The sequence below is a fragment of the Pelodiscus sinensis genome, chromosome 10 (assembly GCF_049634645.1).
Source record: "Pelodiscus sinensis isolate JC-2024 chromosome 10, ASM4963464v1, whole genome shotgun sequence".
Lineage (NCBI taxonomy): Eukaryota > Metazoa > Chordata > Testudines > Trionychidae > Pelodiscus > Pelodiscus sinensis.
The window spans coordinates 10,560,757-10,582,046 of record NC_134720.1 but is presented as its reverse complement, the minus strand read 5'-3'; the positions used below and the strand labels follow the sequence as shown (position 1 = coordinate 10,582,046).

At 45.2% G+C, this 21,290-nt stretch overlaps 1 protein-coding gene across 6 annotated transcripts in view; it reads left to right on the top strand.

The window, feature by feature from the left end:
• PIK3CB (phosphatidylinositol-4,5-bisphosphate 3-kinase catalytic subunit beta) overlaps positions 1-21,290 on the top strand; it is a 229,428-nt gene that overhangs the window by 167,678 nt on the left and 40,460 nt on the right. For all 6 annotated transcript variants that reach the window (XM_075937524.1, XM_075937519.1, XM_075937522.1 and 3 more), the window contains 2 exons: positions 511-620; positions 969-1,047. In XM_075937524.1, the coding sequence (XP_075793639.1) occupies positions 511-620; positions 969-1,047 (189 nt within the window). The remainder of the gene's footprint in view (positions 1-510; positions 621-968; positions 1,048-21,290) is intronic.

Below are 21,290 nucleotides of genomic sequence, written 5' to 3'. Positions count from 1 at the left end.
AACGCTAATTCGAACTAGTTTTTAGTTCTAGACGCGTTAGTTCGAATTAGCTTAGTTCGAATTAACTAATTCGAACTAAGTTAGTTAGAATTAGCGCTGTAGTGTAGATATACCCTTAGTGATATATACACCTTAAAGTAAGTTTTGGCTTTTGTTCACAACAATAAATATACACATTAGCCATTAAAATATTGGGCTCAGCAGCTAAATACAAACATAAAACTGTGTAAAATTAGGCTGGTTGGATTTAAAGAAGGTAATGTATTTTCTTAGAAAATACAAACAGCAATTTCAAGCATTAGATTTAGTCATTCCCAAATGTACATGCTTATAGATACAGATAAATAAGTAACATGTAAATTTGCCAAATATTACTGACATGATAATACTGAAATTAAAGTTTGGAATGTCATACAACCAAAATATAATAACATTCTACACTAGAATGCTAAAGCTTTTTACTGAACATTTTTTAAACTAAATAATTTTTATACTTGTATTTCCTTCCAGTGTTGAGAAGTGTAAATATATGGATTCTAAAATGAAACCATTATGGATAGTGTACAACAATAAGATGTTTGGAGGGGATCTTGTAGGGATCATCTTTAAAAATGGCGATGGTAAGTGACAAACAATTTACACCTTTTTCTTCTCTCTCTTTTTTTTTATTCCTTGGCATTTAGACTGTGGCTTTTTACTTTCATAAATTACCCTTGCCTTTCCAAGCAGATACAGTTAAGCCTATCCCATTAGACATTCATCCAAGTATCAGGTTATCTGTTAGGGCTCTAGATTTTTTTTATTAACCCCATTTAGCCTTTGGGACTGATGTAGTACTTGGGCAATATTCTTTGAATAACATTTACTGTATATGTTTTGATATAATTGACTACTAGCTTTTTAATGCCTTGAATTAATCAATATTCTGTTATTTGTATTAAAGTAGCATTTTTATCTTTTTCTTGCAGATCTACGACAAGACATGTTGACACTCCAGATTTTGCGTTTGATGGACTTACTTTGGAAGGAAGCTGGTCTCGATCTCCGGTAAGAATTTTTACTGAATTTAATGAAAAGAGAATCCTGTTTCCCTAAAGAGACAAAATAGTCTCTAATGTGCTACATTTTCACTTCTCAAATCAGCAGTGATGTGACTAATGGGAAAACAATATATAATTTCAAGGTTCCAGACCTTTCAGTGGTTTTAATTGCATATTCAGGCTATTAGCTGATTGTATCTTTTTGAGCAGACACATTCAGAGGACCCTCTGTAAAGGTCTGAGGTTTTGTTCTGCTGTGCACAATATTTAATCTTAAAACTTACTTTGCTTTTCTGAATTCTCTTCTTTACTTTTCCTGCAATTCAGTGTGCTGATAAAGACAGATAAAGTGGAGAGGACTTTGAGGAAAACAGATTAGTGTTGTCCTTGTGGCAAGGTTGCACAATCCAGTGTGTTTGAGTCTGTCTATCTCTTATGCCAGAAATCTTGATTATTTCAACAAGATAGGAATCTGGGAGCTGGGTACCGCAGTGTTAATAAAGGAAATGGCCATTGAGGATTTGACTGTTTTCCTTGTCCCAAACTTATTCTCCACTGGATAACACCTTTCTAGTGACAAGAATGCTTCTGACTTAAACAATCTCAAAGGCTACTGAACACTTAAAAGAAAGAGTGCTCATTATTTAAAAACTAACCTCCCATGCCAACTAGGATTGTCTTCACTTCCTGAGTCATTTTTCTGAAGAGATTTCACTGGTCAGTGATTAAAAATCAGATGACCTTTCCATTGCTCATTGTCACAGCATTGGGCAATATGTACCCACAGTAAACAGCTTGATTTTTCAACTAAGGAAGGAGTCCAAGAAAGCATCCCAAGCTATTCCATGCATCTTGTCTTCAGAGACAAAAAAAATTGTAGTGTTTCAAAGAAACATATAAAGGTGAATTCTGCAGACACCAAAAATTTTGGAAATTCTATCTTTGCCAGAGAAATGTAAGCTACCTTCAGAAGTCTCCCAACCAGTGGTTTTGACCCACAGAATGAAATAAAGTGGTAAAGTGAATGGAAAATTACGTGCTGTTTTGGTTTTGTTTTGTTTTGTATTGAAACTAATATTTCTAACATTAAGTTTATATTACTAATAGTCATGCAATTTAGTATTACAAGCCCATAACTGTAAACCAGGTGAAGTACAGAGCTATAAACTTTGCTGTTGGTGGTTTTACTTGCTATATTGTATACATCTTTGTATTAAGCTAGAAGTCACCATATTTTAAAATTATATCTAGGATGCACCAGCTGGAGAATTTGATCTCATTAGTTAAACATTTTTTGTTGAAGACTTAGTGTGATCTGCACTGTCACATTGCATCCACCCACGCAGATAAGGAAAATTATAAAGAAGTTACCCATCAGGAAAACATGCTATGTATGAGAAGATTTCTTTAGCAAAGTTTTAAGATATAAGAAGATTTTAAATAGACAAATTAACTCTGGAAATGTATATTTACTTTAGGGTAGCTGAATATTTGTTTAGTTGCTCTAAATTTGAACATGATTTAATTTTTTTGTTGAAAAGAGGAAAAATATTTGTAGATCATTCATACTCTTATAGCCTACAGGAGGCTGCTGTAATGCTTTGAATCAAGGACTGCCTTCCTGGCAGCTGGAGAGCACCAGCTCAAGCATTCCTCATTTACTGTGTTTTCATTAGGGAATCTGATTCCAGCCCAGCCCATGCACTGCATCTCACGATTAGGAATTAATTTATGAGATCGTAAGATGTGCTTTCTCTCACTGACCTACTTCCTAAGGCAGAGGTGAGCAATAATTTTTGAAGGGGAGCCACTTCACCAATTTCAGAAGTGTCCACAGGCCGACCCGTACAGGGCAAGCCCTCAGGCGGAAGGTCATATTTAAATGACCTTCACATGTTTTATCCCCCCTCTTAAGTACTACTCTTTCAGAAACAACTGTGCCACAGATTGTATTAAGAGCTGTTATAGAAAAGCCCAAAGAGGTGAAGAAAATTGCATGTAACACTAATGTAACATTTTCCAGTGAATGAATACTTGATCATTTTAGTTTTGTAGAGTACACATCACTTTCATGAAAAGGGATACGGCACTGAAAATTAATACTTAGTCCTAACATGAGTGCAGGGGACTAAATTAAATGACTTAGAGGCCCCTTCCAGACATATGCTCCATGAAACAGTATCTAAGTCCCTGTTTTCCCTCCCACCCACAGTAAGCATATTCAATTAGGTTTTATGAGTTACAAAAGATTCCCACATTTGACTATAAAAATGGCATCTAGATATTTTTATCAAAACCAGTTGTAAAGAGATAGGTTATTAGGCATTAAACGCTACTTATTGAAGGAAGCTGCTAAAATGTCCAATGATTAACTTTTTGTAATTCCTTGAAACACAGGAGCACTTCAGAACACAAATTATTTATTTTCCATTAGAACAGGCGTTCTCAAACTTTGTGATACCACGACCCCCTAAAATACTAAATGAATTTGTGTGACCCCCGCCCACCCTCACTGTTCCAAAGTTGTTAAACAAAAAAAAGAGGGGGGTGGAAGCCAAAGTTGTTAAGCAAAAGTTGCACCACTTTGTCCAGTTTGGGACTGCACGCTAACTGCCAATGCATCCACCCCTCCCCGTGAGCCATGCCCCCCAGTCTCCCCATACCAATGCACTCACCCCACCTCAGAGCCAGGAACCCCTAGGGCTCCCACATCCCAGTGCACTACCCCTCCCCATTAGGCAGGCATCCTCAGCGTTGGGAGCCCTTTTCCAATCCAATCTCTCCCCTCTCCCCTGCAGAGCCAGGCACGGAGGAACAATCTTACTTTTAAAGTGGCTGCTCCTGCTGCCCAGACCGGCTGCCTCAGCTTGCAGGGGAGGCATCACGTGGCCAGCTGCCAGTTTCTGCTGGTCTCGTGGGCCAGAGCAGCGCGCGCTCCACTCCCACCCTGCCCGGCGCCCCCATAGTGTGGTGCCTGGCAACTGTCCCATTCACTAGACTCTGTGGTGCTCCTCACTCCACCGCCCCCGTCAGACGCGGCAGGGGTCTGGGTGAAAACCGGACACCTAGCAACTGAGGCTGGGGAGAGAGAAATTTTTGCATAAAAAAAAAATTGGTCCAGCTGCAACCCCCCTGTAAGTTGCTCATATCCCTCCTGGGGGGTTGTGACCCACAGTTTGAGAAACACTGCATTAGAATATTTATTTAGTGAAATGAATGGTATATGAATGTGGTTTATTAATTCATTAAAAGAAACTCATCAAATAAAATCACTAACCAGCCCAAACCAGATTTTTTTCTGCTGTGTTCCTGGGCAAGATGGTGCTGAGGAAAGTTCCAGAATCCAGCAAGAGGGATAGGTGGGACCTGGGGCCTGATCAGGTGAGATTGAGAGCTATCCTCCTGGGAGTTTTGCTTGGTCTGGGGTCCCTGCCCCCTGACTTCTGGCCAATGGAAGGGACCTGGAACAGAGGGGAGGGTGCCAGGGAACAGAGGGGAGGGTGCCAGCTCCTAGAGTTGTCTGGGATGAAGGCTTAGATTTGAGATCACAGGGCTTGCACCTCCTGCCCCCCACTTCTAACCTGTTTCCTAGAAGCTACCCAGCAGGCACAAACCCTTTGAATAGAAGCAGTTGAACACAAGCCCAGGCAACCAGCTAGTGGGGCAGAGCTGTGAGCCCTTTCCAATTGCTTCTGTTTAAAGGTCTTGCACTTGCATTGCAGCCACCCAGCAGGTGAGCCCTTTAAATAGAAGCAGTTGAAAGGACTCACATCTCTGGCTTCCTAATATATGGTGGGGGGGGGAGCTGCAAGCCCTTTTAAGAGCTTTTATTTAAAGGGCTATCGTCTTCCGTGCCTGTCAGGCAACCCCTTGCCTAGCAGCTGGGAGAACACAAGAGCCCTTTAAATAGAAACAGCTGAAAGGGCTTGCGGCTCCCCACACCTTTAGTGTGTTGCCAGAGACACAGGATCCCTTTGAGCTGTTCCTATTTAAAGGACTCTCCTGTTCCCCCTGCTGCTAGGCAACACATTGCCTGACAAGCCAGGGAAGGTGCCAGCCATTTAAATAGAAGCACTTAAAAGGGCTTGCAGCTCCCCTAACCTCTAGCACTGTTGCTAAGGAGTTAGATTCAAGCCATTTTAAGTGCTTCTATTTAGAAGGTCTTGAGCTTTCCCCAGGGAACAGGAGAGCCCTTTAAATAGAAACAGCTGAGAGGACTCTCAGCTCCCCTCACATCTAGCACATGTTGCCAGACTGAGAACCCCCTCAGCTGTTTCTGTTTAAAGGGTGCTCCTGTTCCTTGGGGAAGGTACAAGTCCTTTAAATAAAACAGCTGAAGGGGCTGGCATCTCTGGCTCCCTAGCAACACACTAAAGGTTCTGGGAGCTGAGAGCCCTCTCAGGTGTTTCTATTTAAAGGGCTGGTACCTTCCTCCCTCCCTCCCCCCCAGTAATGTGTTGCCTAGCAGCCACAGGGGAGGGACAGGTGCTAGGGAGCCAGAGATGCCAGCCCCTTCAGCTGTTTTATTTAAAGGGCTTGTACCTTACCACAGCTGCTAGGCAAGCTGCAGGGAAGATGTGAGCTCTTTAAATAAAATAAATTTGAAGGGCTCATGCCCCTCTTCTGCTCGGAGGCAAGGAACTACAGGGAGGGGTCTGAAAGTGCCTCAAGGGCCAGATCAAAGCCCTAGGCAGGCCGAATTCAGCCCGCTGAGAGGCTTTCGCCACCCCTGTTCTAAAGTCATCAAAGGAAGATCAAGAAAGACGCAAACCAGTCCAAAGATTGCCCTCATAATGAGAAACTCCCAGAAAGATCTGAATAACAATGGAGCTGCTTCAGGCAGTCAAGGCCTCCTCTGGATCTGTTTGATTGGGAGCCCCTCTCCCGTCCATCCTTTATCATTTATGCTGATAAACAGAATTCTGTGGGGGGTGGAGAGGCTAAGACAAGAATTAACTAGAATGCAGGCATCAGCATCCAGATGGTGATCTAGGCACTGAAATAGCCTTAGTCTATGACAACAACAGCATCCATCACCCACAATAGCTTATGGTAGTAGCAAGGGAGAGTACCATAAGTCACCACTACTGTAAAATCAAATGTAAATACAGTAATCCCATTTCTCCAACACATCTCATCAGGAAATATAAAATATCCAGGTTGAGCCCTTGTGGAGATCAGGGGGTTGGTCACATGTGTCTGCTGTACATGAGGCATAGAGCCTGAAGAAAGAATGAATGAATAGAAGACTTTGAAAATTTAGTCTTCAACATAGTTATTTGAGCTATTAGCACAGAGCTAAAATCCTGGTACTTTCACACATCCAAAGTCTAACCATATTTAATTTCACTGACACATCTTCAGTCTTCCAAAGAGAACAATTCATTCTAGCTAAAAAAAATCACATCTACCCTTCCAGTCAAGTCAGTTCTTCCACTTTCCCCTCAGACCCTTCTCCCCTCCATCTTTTTGAATGACAGTCCTCCCTTCTGCTGCTGCCAGCTGTGCTTTCCTGGGTACAGAGAAGGCCCTAGGATTCCCTGCTTCTTTTACTTCACTTGGGACTTCTGGATCCTTACCCATTAGCCACAACCCTGTGAAAGCAGCCGGGCTCTGGTTGTCCCTTTTCTTTTAAAAGAGCAGAAACACTTGCTTAGTCAGTCAGTCTTCTCCTGTGAGCCTTTTCCAGTGTGGAACCACCACAGCTTTTGCAGCTTCTGTGAACTGGTCCTGATGCAGAAAGCCCTATACAGCAGATGAAGCAATCTGGGATGGAGGCCATCCAGAACTGGCTCAAGCTTCTCTGACCTATGCTCACTCAAAATAAAAGTCAAACTAGACCAATGCCTGAGGTGTTCCCACCCAGAGCCCCAAGTTCCCCCTTCCCCTGCTGGACCCTGGAGTTTGTATAGCATGTCATGGGAGGCACCCCAAAAAAAGGTTGGGAACACCTTCACTATGGTAAAACTTAATTCTTCTTTGAAGACTGTCCCCGTGGGTGTTCCACTGTAGATGTTTCAGCACCTGTGCTTATAGCTGGAGATTTATAGCAGCAGTACCCAGGGCAGTGGTGCACCAGCAATGCCATCTCATGGCATTGTGAGCATTCAGCCATCAGCTGTCTCTCAGTTCCTTCTCTACTGCTCAAACAGCTCTCCTTGGGGAGGCACATGCCCCACAACAATGCCCCCACTGCAAAAAAAAACAAGGCACGGAACCTCCAAGTCACTTCTCATGGAACAAAATACAGGACTATGTAGCACTTTAAAGACTAACAAGATGGTTTATTAGATGATGAGCTTTCGTGGTCCAGACCCACTTCCTCAGATCAAATAGTGGAAGAAAATAGTCACAACCATATACACCAAAGGATACAATTAAAAAAATGAACACATATGAAAAGGACAAATCAAATTTCAGAACAGATGGGGGATTCAGGGGAGGGGGGGAGAAGGTAAATGTCTGTGAGCTAATGATATTAGAGGTGATAATTGGGGAAGCTATCTTTGTAATGGGTAAGATAACTAGAGTCTTTAAGACCCCGGCATAAAGTGTCAAATTTTAGCATGAATAACAATTCAGAGGATTCGCTTTCAAGTGTAGTCTTAAAAGGCTTTTGAAGCAGGATGCAGGTAATTAAGTCATTGAGACAGTGTCCTTTCTGGTTGAAATGGCAAGAAACTGTTTTTTCTTTGTGATCCTGTCTAATATCTGTTTTGTGGGCATTGATCCTTTGGCGAAGTGTCTGAGACGTTTGTCCAGTGTACATAGCAGACAGACACTTTCGGCACATGATAGCATAAATTATATTTGTGGATGGGCAGGAATATGTGTTCTTGATCTTATAACTCACTTGGTTAGGTCCAATAATGGTATCAGCAGAGTGAATATGTGGACAAAGCTGGCAATGGGGTTTGTTGCAAGGGAAGGTACCAGAGTTGGTATTAGTGTGGTATGTCCTGTGGTTGTTGGTAAGAATCATCTTGAGGTTAGGTGGATGTCTATAAGAGACTATGGGTCTGTCTCCCAGAGCCTCTTGGAGTTTAGTATCCTGTTCCAGTATAGGCTGTAGTTTATTGACAATGTGTTGGACAGGTTTAAGTTGGGGGCTGTAGGTGATGACAAGTGGTGTTCTAATGTTGGTTTTCTTGGGTCTGTCTTGAAGTAGATGGTTTCTAGGTATTCGTCTGGCTCTTTCAATTTGCTTTTTTATTTCTCCAGGTGGGTAGTTGAGGTTTATAAATGCTTGGTAGAGATCCTGAAGTTTCTGGTCTCTGTCAGTGGGATTAGAGCAGATGGGGTTGTATCGAAGGGCTTGGCTATAGATGATGGATCATATGGTGTGTTCTGGATAGGAGCTGGAAGCATGTAAGTAACTGTATGAGTCAGTGGGTTTTCTGTAGAGGGTGGTGTCTAATTTTCCATTGTTGATTTGTACTGTGGTGTCCAGGAAATGGATCTCTCGTGTAGAATGGTCCAGGCTGAGGTTGATGGTGGGGTGTAAGTTGTTGAAATCTCTGTGGAATGTCTCCAGTGTTTCTTGGCCATGCGTCCAGCTCATAAAGATGTCATCGATGTAGCGTAAGTAGAGAAGAGGTAAAAGGGGACGGGAGTTGAGGAAACGTTGTTCTAGGTCAGCCGTAAAGATATTAGCATACTGTGGGGCCATGCGTGTACCCATGGCTGTGCCGCTGATCTGGAGGTATATTTGTTCTCAAACAGGAAATAATTATCGGTGAGAACAAAGTTACATAGGTCTGCTATCAGGTTGGCAGTGGTGTCCTCTGGGATAGTGTTTCTAATTGCTTGTAATCCTTCTTCATGTGGGATGTTGGTGGTCTGGCCCACGAAAGCTCATCATCTAATAAATCATCTTCTTAGTCTTTAAGTGCTACATAGTCCTGTATTTTGTTTCAGCTACACCAGACTAACATGGCTACATTTCTATCACTTCTCATGGAAAAATTGCTTAGACTAGGCGTTCTCAAACTTTGTGATACCACAACCCTCTAAAATGCTAAATGAATTTGTATGACCCTCCCCCCCCACCCTCACTGCTCCAAAGTTAAGCAAAAAAAAAAGAGGGGGGAGCCAAAGTTCTTAAGCAAAAGTTGCACCACTTTGTCCAGTTTGGGACGCACACTAACTGCCAATGCACCCAACCCTCCCCCTGAGCCCCCAGTCTTACCATCCCAATGCACTCACCCCTGCCTCAGAGCCAGGACCCCTTAGCGCCCCCAAATCCCAGTGCACTACCCCCTCCAACCAGGCATCCTCAGTGTCGGGAGCCCCACTCCAATCAAACCTCCCCCCTTACTCCCTCCCTGCCCCGCAGAGCCAGACATGAAGGAACAATCTTACTTTTAAAGTGGCTTCTCCTGCTGCCCAGACCGGCTGCCTCAGCTCGCAGCTTGTAGAGGAGGCATCACATGGCCAGCTGCCAGTCTCTGCTGGTCACGTGGGCCAGAGCAGCGCGCGCTCCACTCCCACCCAGCCCGGCGCCCCCGTAGCGTGGCACCCGGAAACTGCCCCCTCCTGCCCCCCCTTCACTAGACTCTGCGGCACGTCTCACTCCCCCGCCCCCATCAGACGCAGCAGGGGTCCGAATAAAAACCGGACACCTGGCAACTGAGATGCCGGGGCAAGACAAATTTTTGCATTTTAAAAAAAACAGTCCAGGTGCCAACCCCCTATAAGTGCTCACGACCCCCCAGGGGTTCGTGACCCACAGTTTGAGAAACGCTGGCTTAGACCATCCTCACAACGGGAGTCTCACACTCCACCTCCACAACATTCCCTGGCAGCAGCCTTGGATTAGAGTCCCCTTTTCATTCATCCTGACTGAAAAGCTCACTAAACAGAAGTGACAGTGAGGCTGTGTCCAGACTCCATGCCTCCGTCGACGGAGGCATGTAGATTAGCCACATCGGAAGAGGGAAATGAAGCCGCGATTAAAATAATCGCGGCTTCATTTAAATTTAAATGGCTGCCCCGATCTGCCGATCAGCTGTTTGTCGGCAGATCGGGGGAGTCTGGACGCGATGCCCCGACAAAGAAGCCTTTCTTCATCGACACAGGTAAGCCTCGTGAAACCAGGTTTACCTGTGTCGATGAAGAAAGGCTTCTTTGTCGGGGCATCGCGTCCAGACTCTCCCGATCTGCCGACAAACAGCTGATCGGCAGATCGGGGCAGCCATTTAAATTTAAATGAAGCCGCGATTATTTTAATCGCGGCTTCATTTCCCTCTTCCGATGTGGCTAATCTACATGCCTCCGTCGAAGGAGGCATGGAGTCTGGACACAGCCTAAGTGACCAGCCTTCAAAGAAACTGTCTCCCAGGGCAAAATCTGCCTCTGTACCAATGGCAGCATCCTCATTGGAGCACCAGGTATTTCTGGTACAGACAAATCCTGAGGGGATAAGGAAACAACAATCAAACCCTTCATTTGACTCTAAAACTCAGAGCAAACCGCCCACCCTGGCACTGACAGCAACACAGGTGGCCACAAAGTCAATATAGGAGGAGGCTTTCAAACAACCTTCTTTGCTCACATCACTGGCAATGACCGCCCCATACCAACTGATTTTCATGGTACCACACCCACTAACCTCCCATGCAGGGCTCACCATAAGCTTTGTACCAGGCACTCCAGCCAGCTGTGTTCCTCCTTTTTCTATTGATGAAAAAGACAAGGAAGTAATTAGTTTTTCACCTCATCACTTCTTTCTAAAACCGGTGCCACAATTACAACCATCACAGCTACCAGGACAAGCATGGAAGCCATTTCCCTGGCTTCCACCCATTCCTCTGCCCACAGCTTGGCCAGTCTGAGACCCATGGAGCCCAACAGTCTGCTCCTTACAATACCCTAGGCAACACACTTCCAGCCTCAGTTGCCATCCATTCAGCCCACCTCTGAAGCACCACAAGATGACACGGCTGAGAGAGGATGCTCCTGAGGATGCACTGTGGCTCCCACATACTTCCCATCATCACCAAATAAGACAATCATGCCTCCACCCCCGCCACAGGAGATGATTTCAAAACTTTTCAAGACCTCTTTTAGAGGGTGGCAGATTCATTGGACATTTATTTCACTGTCCGAATTTCCTGAAACCCAACACAAGGTTAACAGACATCTTTAAGGCATCTCCATCAGCCAAAATCGTCTTGCCAATCAGCAAGGCCATAATGGATCCAGCAAAAATAGTGTGGCAATCTCCAGCCACCATTCTGCCCTCCTCCAAAAAAGTGGATCGCAAATATATGTCCCAGCCAAGGGAGAGGAGTTTCTATTCTCCCATCCTCCTCTGAACTCCCTAGTCATGGACATGGTACGTCATAGAGGCAAATAAACCCAGTACAAAACAATATCATATGACAAGGGCTAGAAAAAAATGGATATCTTTGGCAGGAAATCATCCTCATCTGCTTCCTCATAGTTTTACATTGTCAACTATTTGGACTTCCTGGCAAAATAAATGTATAATCTTTTGAAAAATTGAGATCCTTTATTGAACAATTACCAAGGATACATAAGACCAATATAAAGCAAGCATAGCAGAGGGATTCCTCATAGCCAAAATGGCATTACAGGCATCTCTTGACTTTACTGACATTACAACCAGGTCCTGGGCAAAGGCAGTTATGTGCAGAACATTGTAGCTATATCTCTTCAGCTTCCCTAAGGAGACTACAAACAACAGTTGAGGATCTCCCATGCTGAGAGTATCAAAGCCACCCTATATTTTTTACAGAATTCCCAAGAATACCCATGGATCCTGCCTTATTCCCAACAGCAACAGGCTTATGAACACTGCCACAGACAAATCGACATCACAAGCAATAAAATCAAGACCAGATGATAGCATCCCAACCTTTCACCTCCCACCAGTCATTTTGAAATGTTGTTCAAGAGTTCAATATGTACAGACACTATCGGAATGCCAACATTACAGTCTACCCTTACAGACTGCCTTCTTCCCTACTACTCTGTCTCGAACAATATCACAACAGACAAGTGGGCGCTGGAAATAAACCTCCAAGGCTACTTTATCCCCTTTCTTTCTACCCCACCTATCCAACCTCCTTCCCCATCTCTGTTCCGGGACCCTTCCCACAAGACCTTCTTCAACAAGGCGAAATAAAGGAAATCCCTTCACAATACAAGGGAACAGTATTTTCTTACCTCAAAAGAGAGATGGGGTTAAGGCTTTTCTTGGACTTACATCAATTGAACAAGTTTGTAAAGAAACAACACTTCAGGATGAGAATGTTGGCATATTTAATTATCATAGAATCATAGAGCTGAAAAAGGCCTCAGGAAGTCATCAAGTCTAGCCCCCTGCCGAAGGCAGGACCAATCCCAACTAAATCAACCCAGGTAGGGCTTTGTCGAGCCAAGACTTAAAAACCTCTAGGGATGGAGATTCCACCACCTCACTAGGTAACCCATTCCAGTGCTTCACCACCCTCATAGTGAAATAGTTTTTCCTAATATCCAACCTAGACCTCTCTCATTGTAACTTGAGACCATTGCACCTCGTTCTGCCATCTGTCACTACTGTGAACAGCCTTTCTCCATCTTCTTTGGAACCTCTCTTCAGGAAGTTGAAGGTTGCTATCAAATCCCTCCTCACCCTTCTCTTCTGCAGACTAAAACCCAAATCCCTCAATCTCTCCTCATAGGTCATGCTCTCCAGCACCCTAAACATTTTGGTTGCCCTCCGCTGGCCCCTCTCCAATGTGTCCACATCCTTTCTATAGTGGGGGGCCCGGAACTGGACACAGTACTCCAGATGTGGCCTCACCAGAGCCAAATAAAGGGGAATAACCACTTCTCTGAATCTGCTGGCAATGCTCCTTCTAATGCACCCTAGTATGTCATTAGCCTTCTTGGCTACAGGGGCACTCTGTTGACTCCTATCTAGCTTCTCATGCACTGTAATCCCCAGGTCCTTTTCCGCAGAACTGCTACTTAGCTAGTCAGTCCCCAGCCCATAACAGTGCTTGGGATTCTTCCATCCCAAGTGCAGGACTCTACACTTGCATTGTTGAACCTCATCAGATCTCTTTTGGCCCAAACCTCTAATCTGTCCAGGTCACGCTGGACCCTATCTCTGCCCTCCAGCATATCTACCTCTCCCCCTAGCTTAGTGTCATCTGCAAACTTGCTAAGAGTGAAATCCATCCCCTCATCCAGGTAATTAATAAAGATGTTGAACAAAACCAGTCCAAGAACAGATCCTTGGGGCACTCCACTAGAAACCGTCCGCCAACCTGACATCGAGCCGTTAATCACTACCTGTTGGGCCTGGCATGGTAGCCAGCTTTCTATCCATCTTACAGTCAATTTATCCAATTCATATTCCCTTAACTTGTTGTCAAGAATAATGTGGGGGACCGTATCAAAAGCTTTGCTAACGTCAAGGTGTATCACATCCACTGACTTTCCCATATCCACAGACCCAGTTACCTCATGATAGAAGCTAATCAGATTGGTCAGGCACGACTTGCCCTTCGTGAATCCATGTATTCCAGCACTACAAATAAGACTGGCCTTCGTCCCTCAACTTACAGGATGCATAGTTTCATATTACAATCTGCCTGGCTCACAGGAGATTTTTACACTTTGTCCTCCACAACCACCACTATCAATATCATGTGCTACAGTTTGGTGTAGGTAGCAGTCGCTCATCTTTGGAAATGAGTTATTTCTCTATCTAGATGATTGCATCATAACTGCTGCAACCCTTCAAAAGGCACTGCTAAGCACAAATATCTCAGTCAATCTCTTGGCTTCCAAATAAAGGAGCAAAAGTCACACCTCTTCCCTACACGATTGGAATTCATTGGGCCAGACTGGATTGCATACAAGAACAAGTCAAACTGCCACATCATCACTTTGTGGCACTGACCACTCTTGCCACAGCTGTTGTCATCAGCCAGACAATGCCTGCAACTTCTTGGATGTATGTCAGCAACCACATTCCACTGTTAAAAACACCAGGCTGTGTATGTGATGCCTCTAAAGATGGCTGCACACTTGCTTTATCTCCTACCAGCATCTCTTACACAAGTCCATCAACATACTGACTAGTCTCAAACACACCCTCAAGTGGCAGTTACAGCCCCACAACCTACATGCTGGGGTGCCATTCCAACAGATGGCTCCTATACTAATGCTCACTACAGATGCCTCTCTTGAGGGATGGGGCATGCTCCTCAACAACCACACCATTCAGGGCTGATGGAAACCTCATCACAAACAAACTTACTTGAACTCGAGCAGTGAGACACACCCATGAGGACTTTCTCCCAATCATCTACAACAGGGGTCTCCAAACTTTTCAGCCCGAGGGCCGCATTAACTATCAAACAGCAGTTCGGGGGCCGACTACACACTTGAGGTCCAAATAAAAAACAATCAAAACATGGATGTTGTTTTTAATTATTTATTTAATATTATTTTATTCAGTTATTATTTAATAACACATTGATACACTACACATGAACACCTGTATTAGTGTGAATGGTGAAATTGTTTCCTGGATGCCAAAATAGCAGACATTTCTGGCTTTAGATTTGTTGTCCCTAACATCAACAGTGACCTGAGATTATCATCGGACAAGTTTGTTCTCAAATTGTTCTTCACATATTTCATTCTTGAAAATGTTTGTTCACACAGGTATGTTGTTCCAAAGATTGAAAGGTACCTTGATGCAAAAGTTTTGACATTAGGAAAGTCTTCCTTGGGCAAAAACTGGTAAAAACCAACCAGTCCTATTTTGAACTTGTCCCTAAGGAGGTCATTTGCTTGCAATTCAATGACTTCCAGCTGCAGTTCATCTGGGCAACTGGCCACATCTGCTTCAAATGGGTTTTGAAACAATCTCACTTCTTCTGCCTTTGAATCCAAGTCAGAAAACCGCTGCTGAAACTGCAACTGGAGGTCTTTGATGATCTCACATGCAAATGACGTGGGGAACTCAGCTGTTGCTTCAGCCATGAAGACCTTGCACTGCTGAAAGTGCGTCAAGTTGTTGGCCTGTACTTGTTCCAAAAACAAGACAAGTTTGGATCTGAAGGCCTTTAGGTGGGTGTATAGATCAGAAACTAGATTTTGCTCTCCTTGTAGTTTTAGGTTCAGAAAATTTAAATGACTAGTTATGTCTGCAGCAAAAGCCAATTTCCATACCCACTCTTCATCAGACAGTAATGGCTGTGGCTTGCCTTTACTTTCCAGGAAGTCACCTATTTCCTTTCTTAACTTAAATACTCTGCTCAGAACTTTCTCACAACTTAGCCATCTTACTGCTGTGTAATATGGTAAATCTTGTGATTCTGTGTCTGTATCTTTCAACATGTCTCTGAACTGTCTATGGTTGAGCCCATGTGACCTTATTAAATTCACCATCTTCACCACAGGATTCAGTACACTGCTAATGTCCACATATTTAGCACACAAAGCTTGCTGGTGAACATTGGTTGTATAATGTGTAATGAGAAAAACATCTGCTTCACTTGTCCAACCAAGCCTTTCTTTATGCCACTCATGTTCTTTCCTCCATCAACAGTCAGGCAACTGAGGTTAGTCCAGTCCAAGTTATAATCAGCAAATGTTTTTTTCAACTCATTGAATATATCCTCTCCGGTAACAGTGCCATACATGCTATGTAGGGAAGCCAGCTCTTGTGTTATGTTCATGTCTTCATCCACACCTCTAATGAACACAAGCAGTTGAGAGGTGGAGCAGCTGTCCAGCGATTCATCCATTGCAATTGAAAAATGGCGAAACTTGCTTGCATTTTTCGCTATTTGAGTCACAATGTTCTCACCCATGTCTGCAACACGGCGGGCAATGGTATTCGCACCCAAAGCTACGTTTTCAAATTGTTTTGACTTTTCTGGGCAAAGTTCCTCAGCCACTTCCAACAAACATTCCTTCACTACTTCACCATCTGTAAAGGGTTTGCCACTTTTAGCCAGGACGTAGGCAACTTTATAACTGGCCTTAGTTAAGGATTCATTTTCATTTGAGGATTTACTGAACAATGTCCTCTGAGATGTGAGTTGATTTTGTAATTTAGAAAATTTTTCGGCACGGACTTTACCCTTCAACTGTACATATTTCTCCTGATGTTTGCTTTGATGATGACGGCGCAGGTTGTATTCTTTCATCACAGCCACGGTTTCGTTGCAAATCACACACAATGCTTTCTCGCCGGATTTGATGAAGAAGTATTTCAAACTCCATTCTTCTTGAAATTGCCGACACTCATCGTCTATTTTTCTTTTCCTCTTCTCGGCCATCGCTGGGCACTAAAATAAAGTGAATTCAACATGAATAAATAATGAAACTGAAAGTATCTTGCACACAATATCGCTCAAAAAACCTGATTATGCGAACTAATTTTGTCGCAATAATAGCTGCAAATGACCCGAAACAATTTTTAAAAATTCTTATGATTTCTTAAGTTAAACTTACCTGAATATAGTGTGCAAATATATCCACTTATGGTAGAGAGATTGTTGCTTTTAATGTTTCCTCTTCAGAATATTCGCCTGCGAATCCGTTTCTCCTGGAAGGGGGGGGGCTTTTCCCCCTGCTCTCCCCTTCCTCTGCACGCTGTCCTCCCCTCCTGCTTGCCACCGCTCACTCCTTCCCCCCCCCCGGGCGGAAGGGGTCACCTTTTTAAAGTTCCCGCCGGGGTTCACGTTCCCCCGCACGTCGCCGGGCGGGCGTTACCACCACCGCCCATCCTGCCCCCTGATTGGCCGGCTGCCCTGTCAGTCTGGGCGGGGGAACGCCGCCTGTGCTAACCCCCGCCCCCTGCGCCGTTTACCGCCGCGCGGCCGCTTGTCAGAGGAGCGGCCCGCTTCTCCTGCCCCCTGATTGGCCGGCTGCCCTGTCAGTCTGGGCGGGGGAACGCAGCCCGTGCTAACCCCCGCCCCCTGCGCCGTTTGCCGCCGCGCGGCCGCTTGTCAGAGGAGCGGCCCGCATCTCCTGCCCCCTGATTGGCCGGCTGCCCTGTCAGTCTGGGCGGGGGAACGCCGCCCGTGCTAACCCCCGCCCCCTGCGCCGTTTGCCGCCGCGTGGCCGCTTGTCAGCGGAGCGGCCCGCTTCTCCTGCCCCGGCGCGGCGTGAGTACACGCCGCACAACCCCTAACAGGGCCCCCCCCCCCCCCCCCCCCGCGGCAAGAAGGGCCCGTTCGGCGGCACCCCAGGGACGGTCTCCACGGGCCGGATCAGAGGGCCTCGCGGGCCGCATCCGGCCCGCGGGCCGTAGTTTGGAGACCCCTGATCTACAAGACTGTTTTACATACATTGCTAGGGAGGGACATGTTCCTACCCTGTATGTGTGGAATCTGTCAATCTGTAGCAATGTAGACAAATGGACACGTCTGCATCTTACCTCCCAAGTCAGCAGAACATTATCGCAGTCTACCTAATCAGACATTTTTCACTTATGCATGAATGGGAGATACATCCACAAGTGTTCAACATGTATTCCAATACTGAAGCTATCCAGCAATAAGACTTATTCATTGTTAAGACAAATCAGGTCAGTTGTCGGTCTGGAGGCTACAGCTTTATTTTCCAAAGATCACTGAAATCCAATTTGAAAAGAAAGCTGAATTTTGTAGTTAGAGAAGTGCGATAATGAAAACCACTGGAGAGTATCTTGCGAGGAGATGGAGAATGCCAAACAAAGGGTTCCTGCCCTGTGGGAAAGTCTATTTAAGCAATGAGAATCAATCAGTCTTTTGTCTTCAGCTAGCTTTTGAGACTGCCTAGCACACCCTAAGAGGACACAAAAAACTTTAAAGAAGTTGTAGACCCAAGTCAGATTAAAAGATCAGCTCTGATCTGAAACTTTTATCTGAAATAAGTTATTTAGGGTAAGAATTTGAATGTAGCAAGTTTCTTACTGGATTAGCTTCTATGATGACCAATCTGATTAGCTTCTATGATGAGATAACTGGCTCAGTGGCCATGGGGAAATCTGTGGATGTGACATACCTTGACTTTAGCAAAGCTTTTGATATGGTCTCCCACTATATTCTTGCTAGCAAGTTAAGGAAGTATGGATTGGATAAAGGACAAGATTGTGGGGCCCAACGGGTAGTTATCAACAATTCAATGTCTGGTTGGTGGTCGGTTTCAGGTAGAGTGCCCCAAAGATCGGTTCTAGGGATGGTTTTGGTCAACATCTTTATTAATGACCTGTATCATTGCACCCTCAGCAAATATGCAGGTGACACTAAGCTAGGAGGCTAGGTAGGGATAGGGTCCAGAATGACCCAGACAAATTGGAGGATTGAGCCAAAAGAAATCTGATGAGGTTCAACAAGGACAAGTATAGATGAAAGAATCCCAAGCATTGTTACAGGCTGGGAACTGACTGGCTAAGCAGCAGTTCTGCAGAAACTGGGGATTACAGTGGATGAGAAGTTGTATATGAATCAACAGGGAGCCAAGAAAGCCAGCAGCATATTGGGGTGTATTAGTAGGAGCATTTTCAGCAGATCTAGGGAAGTGATTATTCCACTTTATACAGCACTGGTGAGGCCACATCCAGAGTATTGCATCCAGTTCTGGGCCCGCAACTATAGAAAGGATGTGGATACGTTGGAAAGAGTCCAGTGGAGGGCAACCAAAATGATTAGGGGGCTGGAGCACGTGAGCTATGAGGAGAGGCTGAGGGATTTGTTTTTGTTTAGTCTGCAGAAGAGAAGTGAGGGAGGATTTAATAGCAGCCCTAAACTTCCTGAAGAGAGGTTTCAAAGAGGATGGAGAGAGGCTATTTTCAGTAGTGACGGATGGCAGAACAAGGCACAATGGTCTTTAGTTACAGTGGGGGAGGTCTAGGTTGGATATTAGGAAAAACTATTTCACTAGAAGGGTGGTGAAGCACTTGAATGGGTTACCTAGGGAGGTGGTGGAATCTCCATCCCTAGAGTTTTTTAAGTCTTGGCTTGACAAAGCCCTGCCTGGGATGATTTAATTGGGTTTGGTCTTGCTTTGGGCAGGGGGCTTGACTCAATGACCTCCTGAGGTCTCTTACAGCCCTAGGATTTTATGATTCTATTATTAGAACTAGCTACGCATTTTTTATTTATTTTAATTTAGTAACTTACTATGATCTCTAACTGATTTCAGTTACAAGCACTTAAACCCTACACTTTGTACTTAACAAACAAAAAAAAATTATTATCAAATCCAATGTAAATAATTGTTACCAGGAGAGATAGTGACAGCCATTGTGCATATCTTTTTGTCATTGATAAAAGCAGTTGACCTTATAAGGTTTCTCTAAATAAAACTTTTGGTCCCATTTGGTGGTTGAACTGTTAGAACTGAAGCCTCGTAGAGCTGAACTGGCTCAGTGTCTGTGCTGCTCTGCAGGAATCAGTCACCCCAGCTCTGTGCCTTGTCTAGCCCAGCAAGACAGATTTAATGGGGAGGGGGAGAACCTAGGGAGCAAGAAACCTGGCATCAGCGGCACGTTCAGCACACCAGGAGACAACTCTAAGTGAATTCCTGTGATTTCAACACCTCACATACGTATTTCTCAATAGTCTTAAACCCAGTACAAGACAGACATATTGCCAAAAGCAGCATTGTTTCCACAACTGGTCATTTACACAATCTGTCCCTATGTTCTGCACCCCTCCCTGGGGTATATATTGGAGATTAAAAACAGGTATTTGCCAATTCCTCCCTGAGTTGACCTTGCTGCAATTTTAAGTGAACGTAGCACAATAGAATGTATCTCACTCTTTGCACACCCAACCACAACATGATTTCTAAAAGGACTAAATAACATCTTTCCTTCAATAAAACAGCCACTTCTCTTATAGAATCTCAACATGGTCCTCTCAACCCTCACAGGGTAACCCTTTGAGCCTCTAGCCAACTGCTTCTTAATGCACATCTCAATGAAAGTTGCCTTTTTATTGCTGTTACAGCTGCCAGGAGAATCAGTGAAATAGCTACTCTAATAACTGATTCCCCCATATACAATTTTTCTAAAGGACCATCCTTAGACCACATCCTAAATTCCTCTCCAAAATCATATCATCGTTTCACCTTAACCAACTTATCTGTATTCACTCCAAAATCCCACACGGATACCAGAGTGTGCCTTCACACTTGGAACATGCACAGAGCACACACATTTTACCTAGAAAAGACAAAATCATTCAAAAAATCTCCTCAACTCTTTCTTTCCATTATGAAGCACACTAAAGGACAAGTCATTTACAATCAGAGACTCCTAATCACTTTGCATCCATCTCAGATACACTCAAAACAACATTCCCGCTCCTTCCTCCTTAACTGATGCTCTTCAAGATGGTTGTCCCTGTGGATGCTCCACGAGCCTCCCTCCTCCACTCCAAAGTAGTCTCGCTATCATTTCTCTGTTGTAGATCAGGAACACACTGTCTGATGGCACATGCTGGCTGAATGCTCACAATGCCACCAGTAGAGATGTAAGTAAATAGTTGATTAGTTGATAAGTCTAGGCTTATCGGGTAGTCGAATCAATAACTCGCATTTTCCTCCCCCACTTGCTGTCTCTATATGGGTATGTCTACACTACCCCGCTAGTTCGAACTAGCGGGGTAATGTATGCATACCGAATGTGCTAATGAAGCCCGGGATTTGAATTTCCCGGGCATCATTAGCATAAAGCCGGCTCCGCCATTTTTAAAAGCCGGCTTGTTCGAACCCCGTGCCGCACGGCTACACGCGGCACGGGCTAGATAGTTCGAACTACGTAGTTGTTCCGAACTATCTGTACGCCTCGTGGAATGCCGCGCCGGGGCAGGAGAAGCGGGCCGCTCCGCTGACAAGCGGCCACGCGGCGGCAAACGGCGCAGGGGGCGGGGGTTAGCACGGGCGGCGTTCCCCCGCCCAGACTGACAGGGCAGCCGGCCAATCAGGGGGCAGGAGATGCGGGCCGCTCCTCTGACAAGCGGCCGCGCGGCGGCAAACGGCGCAGGGGGCGGGGGTTAGCACGGGCGGCGTTCCCCCGCCCAGACTGACAGGGCAGCCGGCCAATCAGGGGGCAGGAGAAGCGGGCCGCTCCTCTGACAAGCGGCCGCGCGGCGGCAAACGGCGCAGGGGGCGGGGGTTAGCACGGGCGGCGTTCCCCCGCCCAGACTGACAGGGCAGCCGGCCAATCAGGGGGCAGGATGGGCGGTGGTGGTAACGCCCGCCCGGCGACGTGCGGGGGAACGT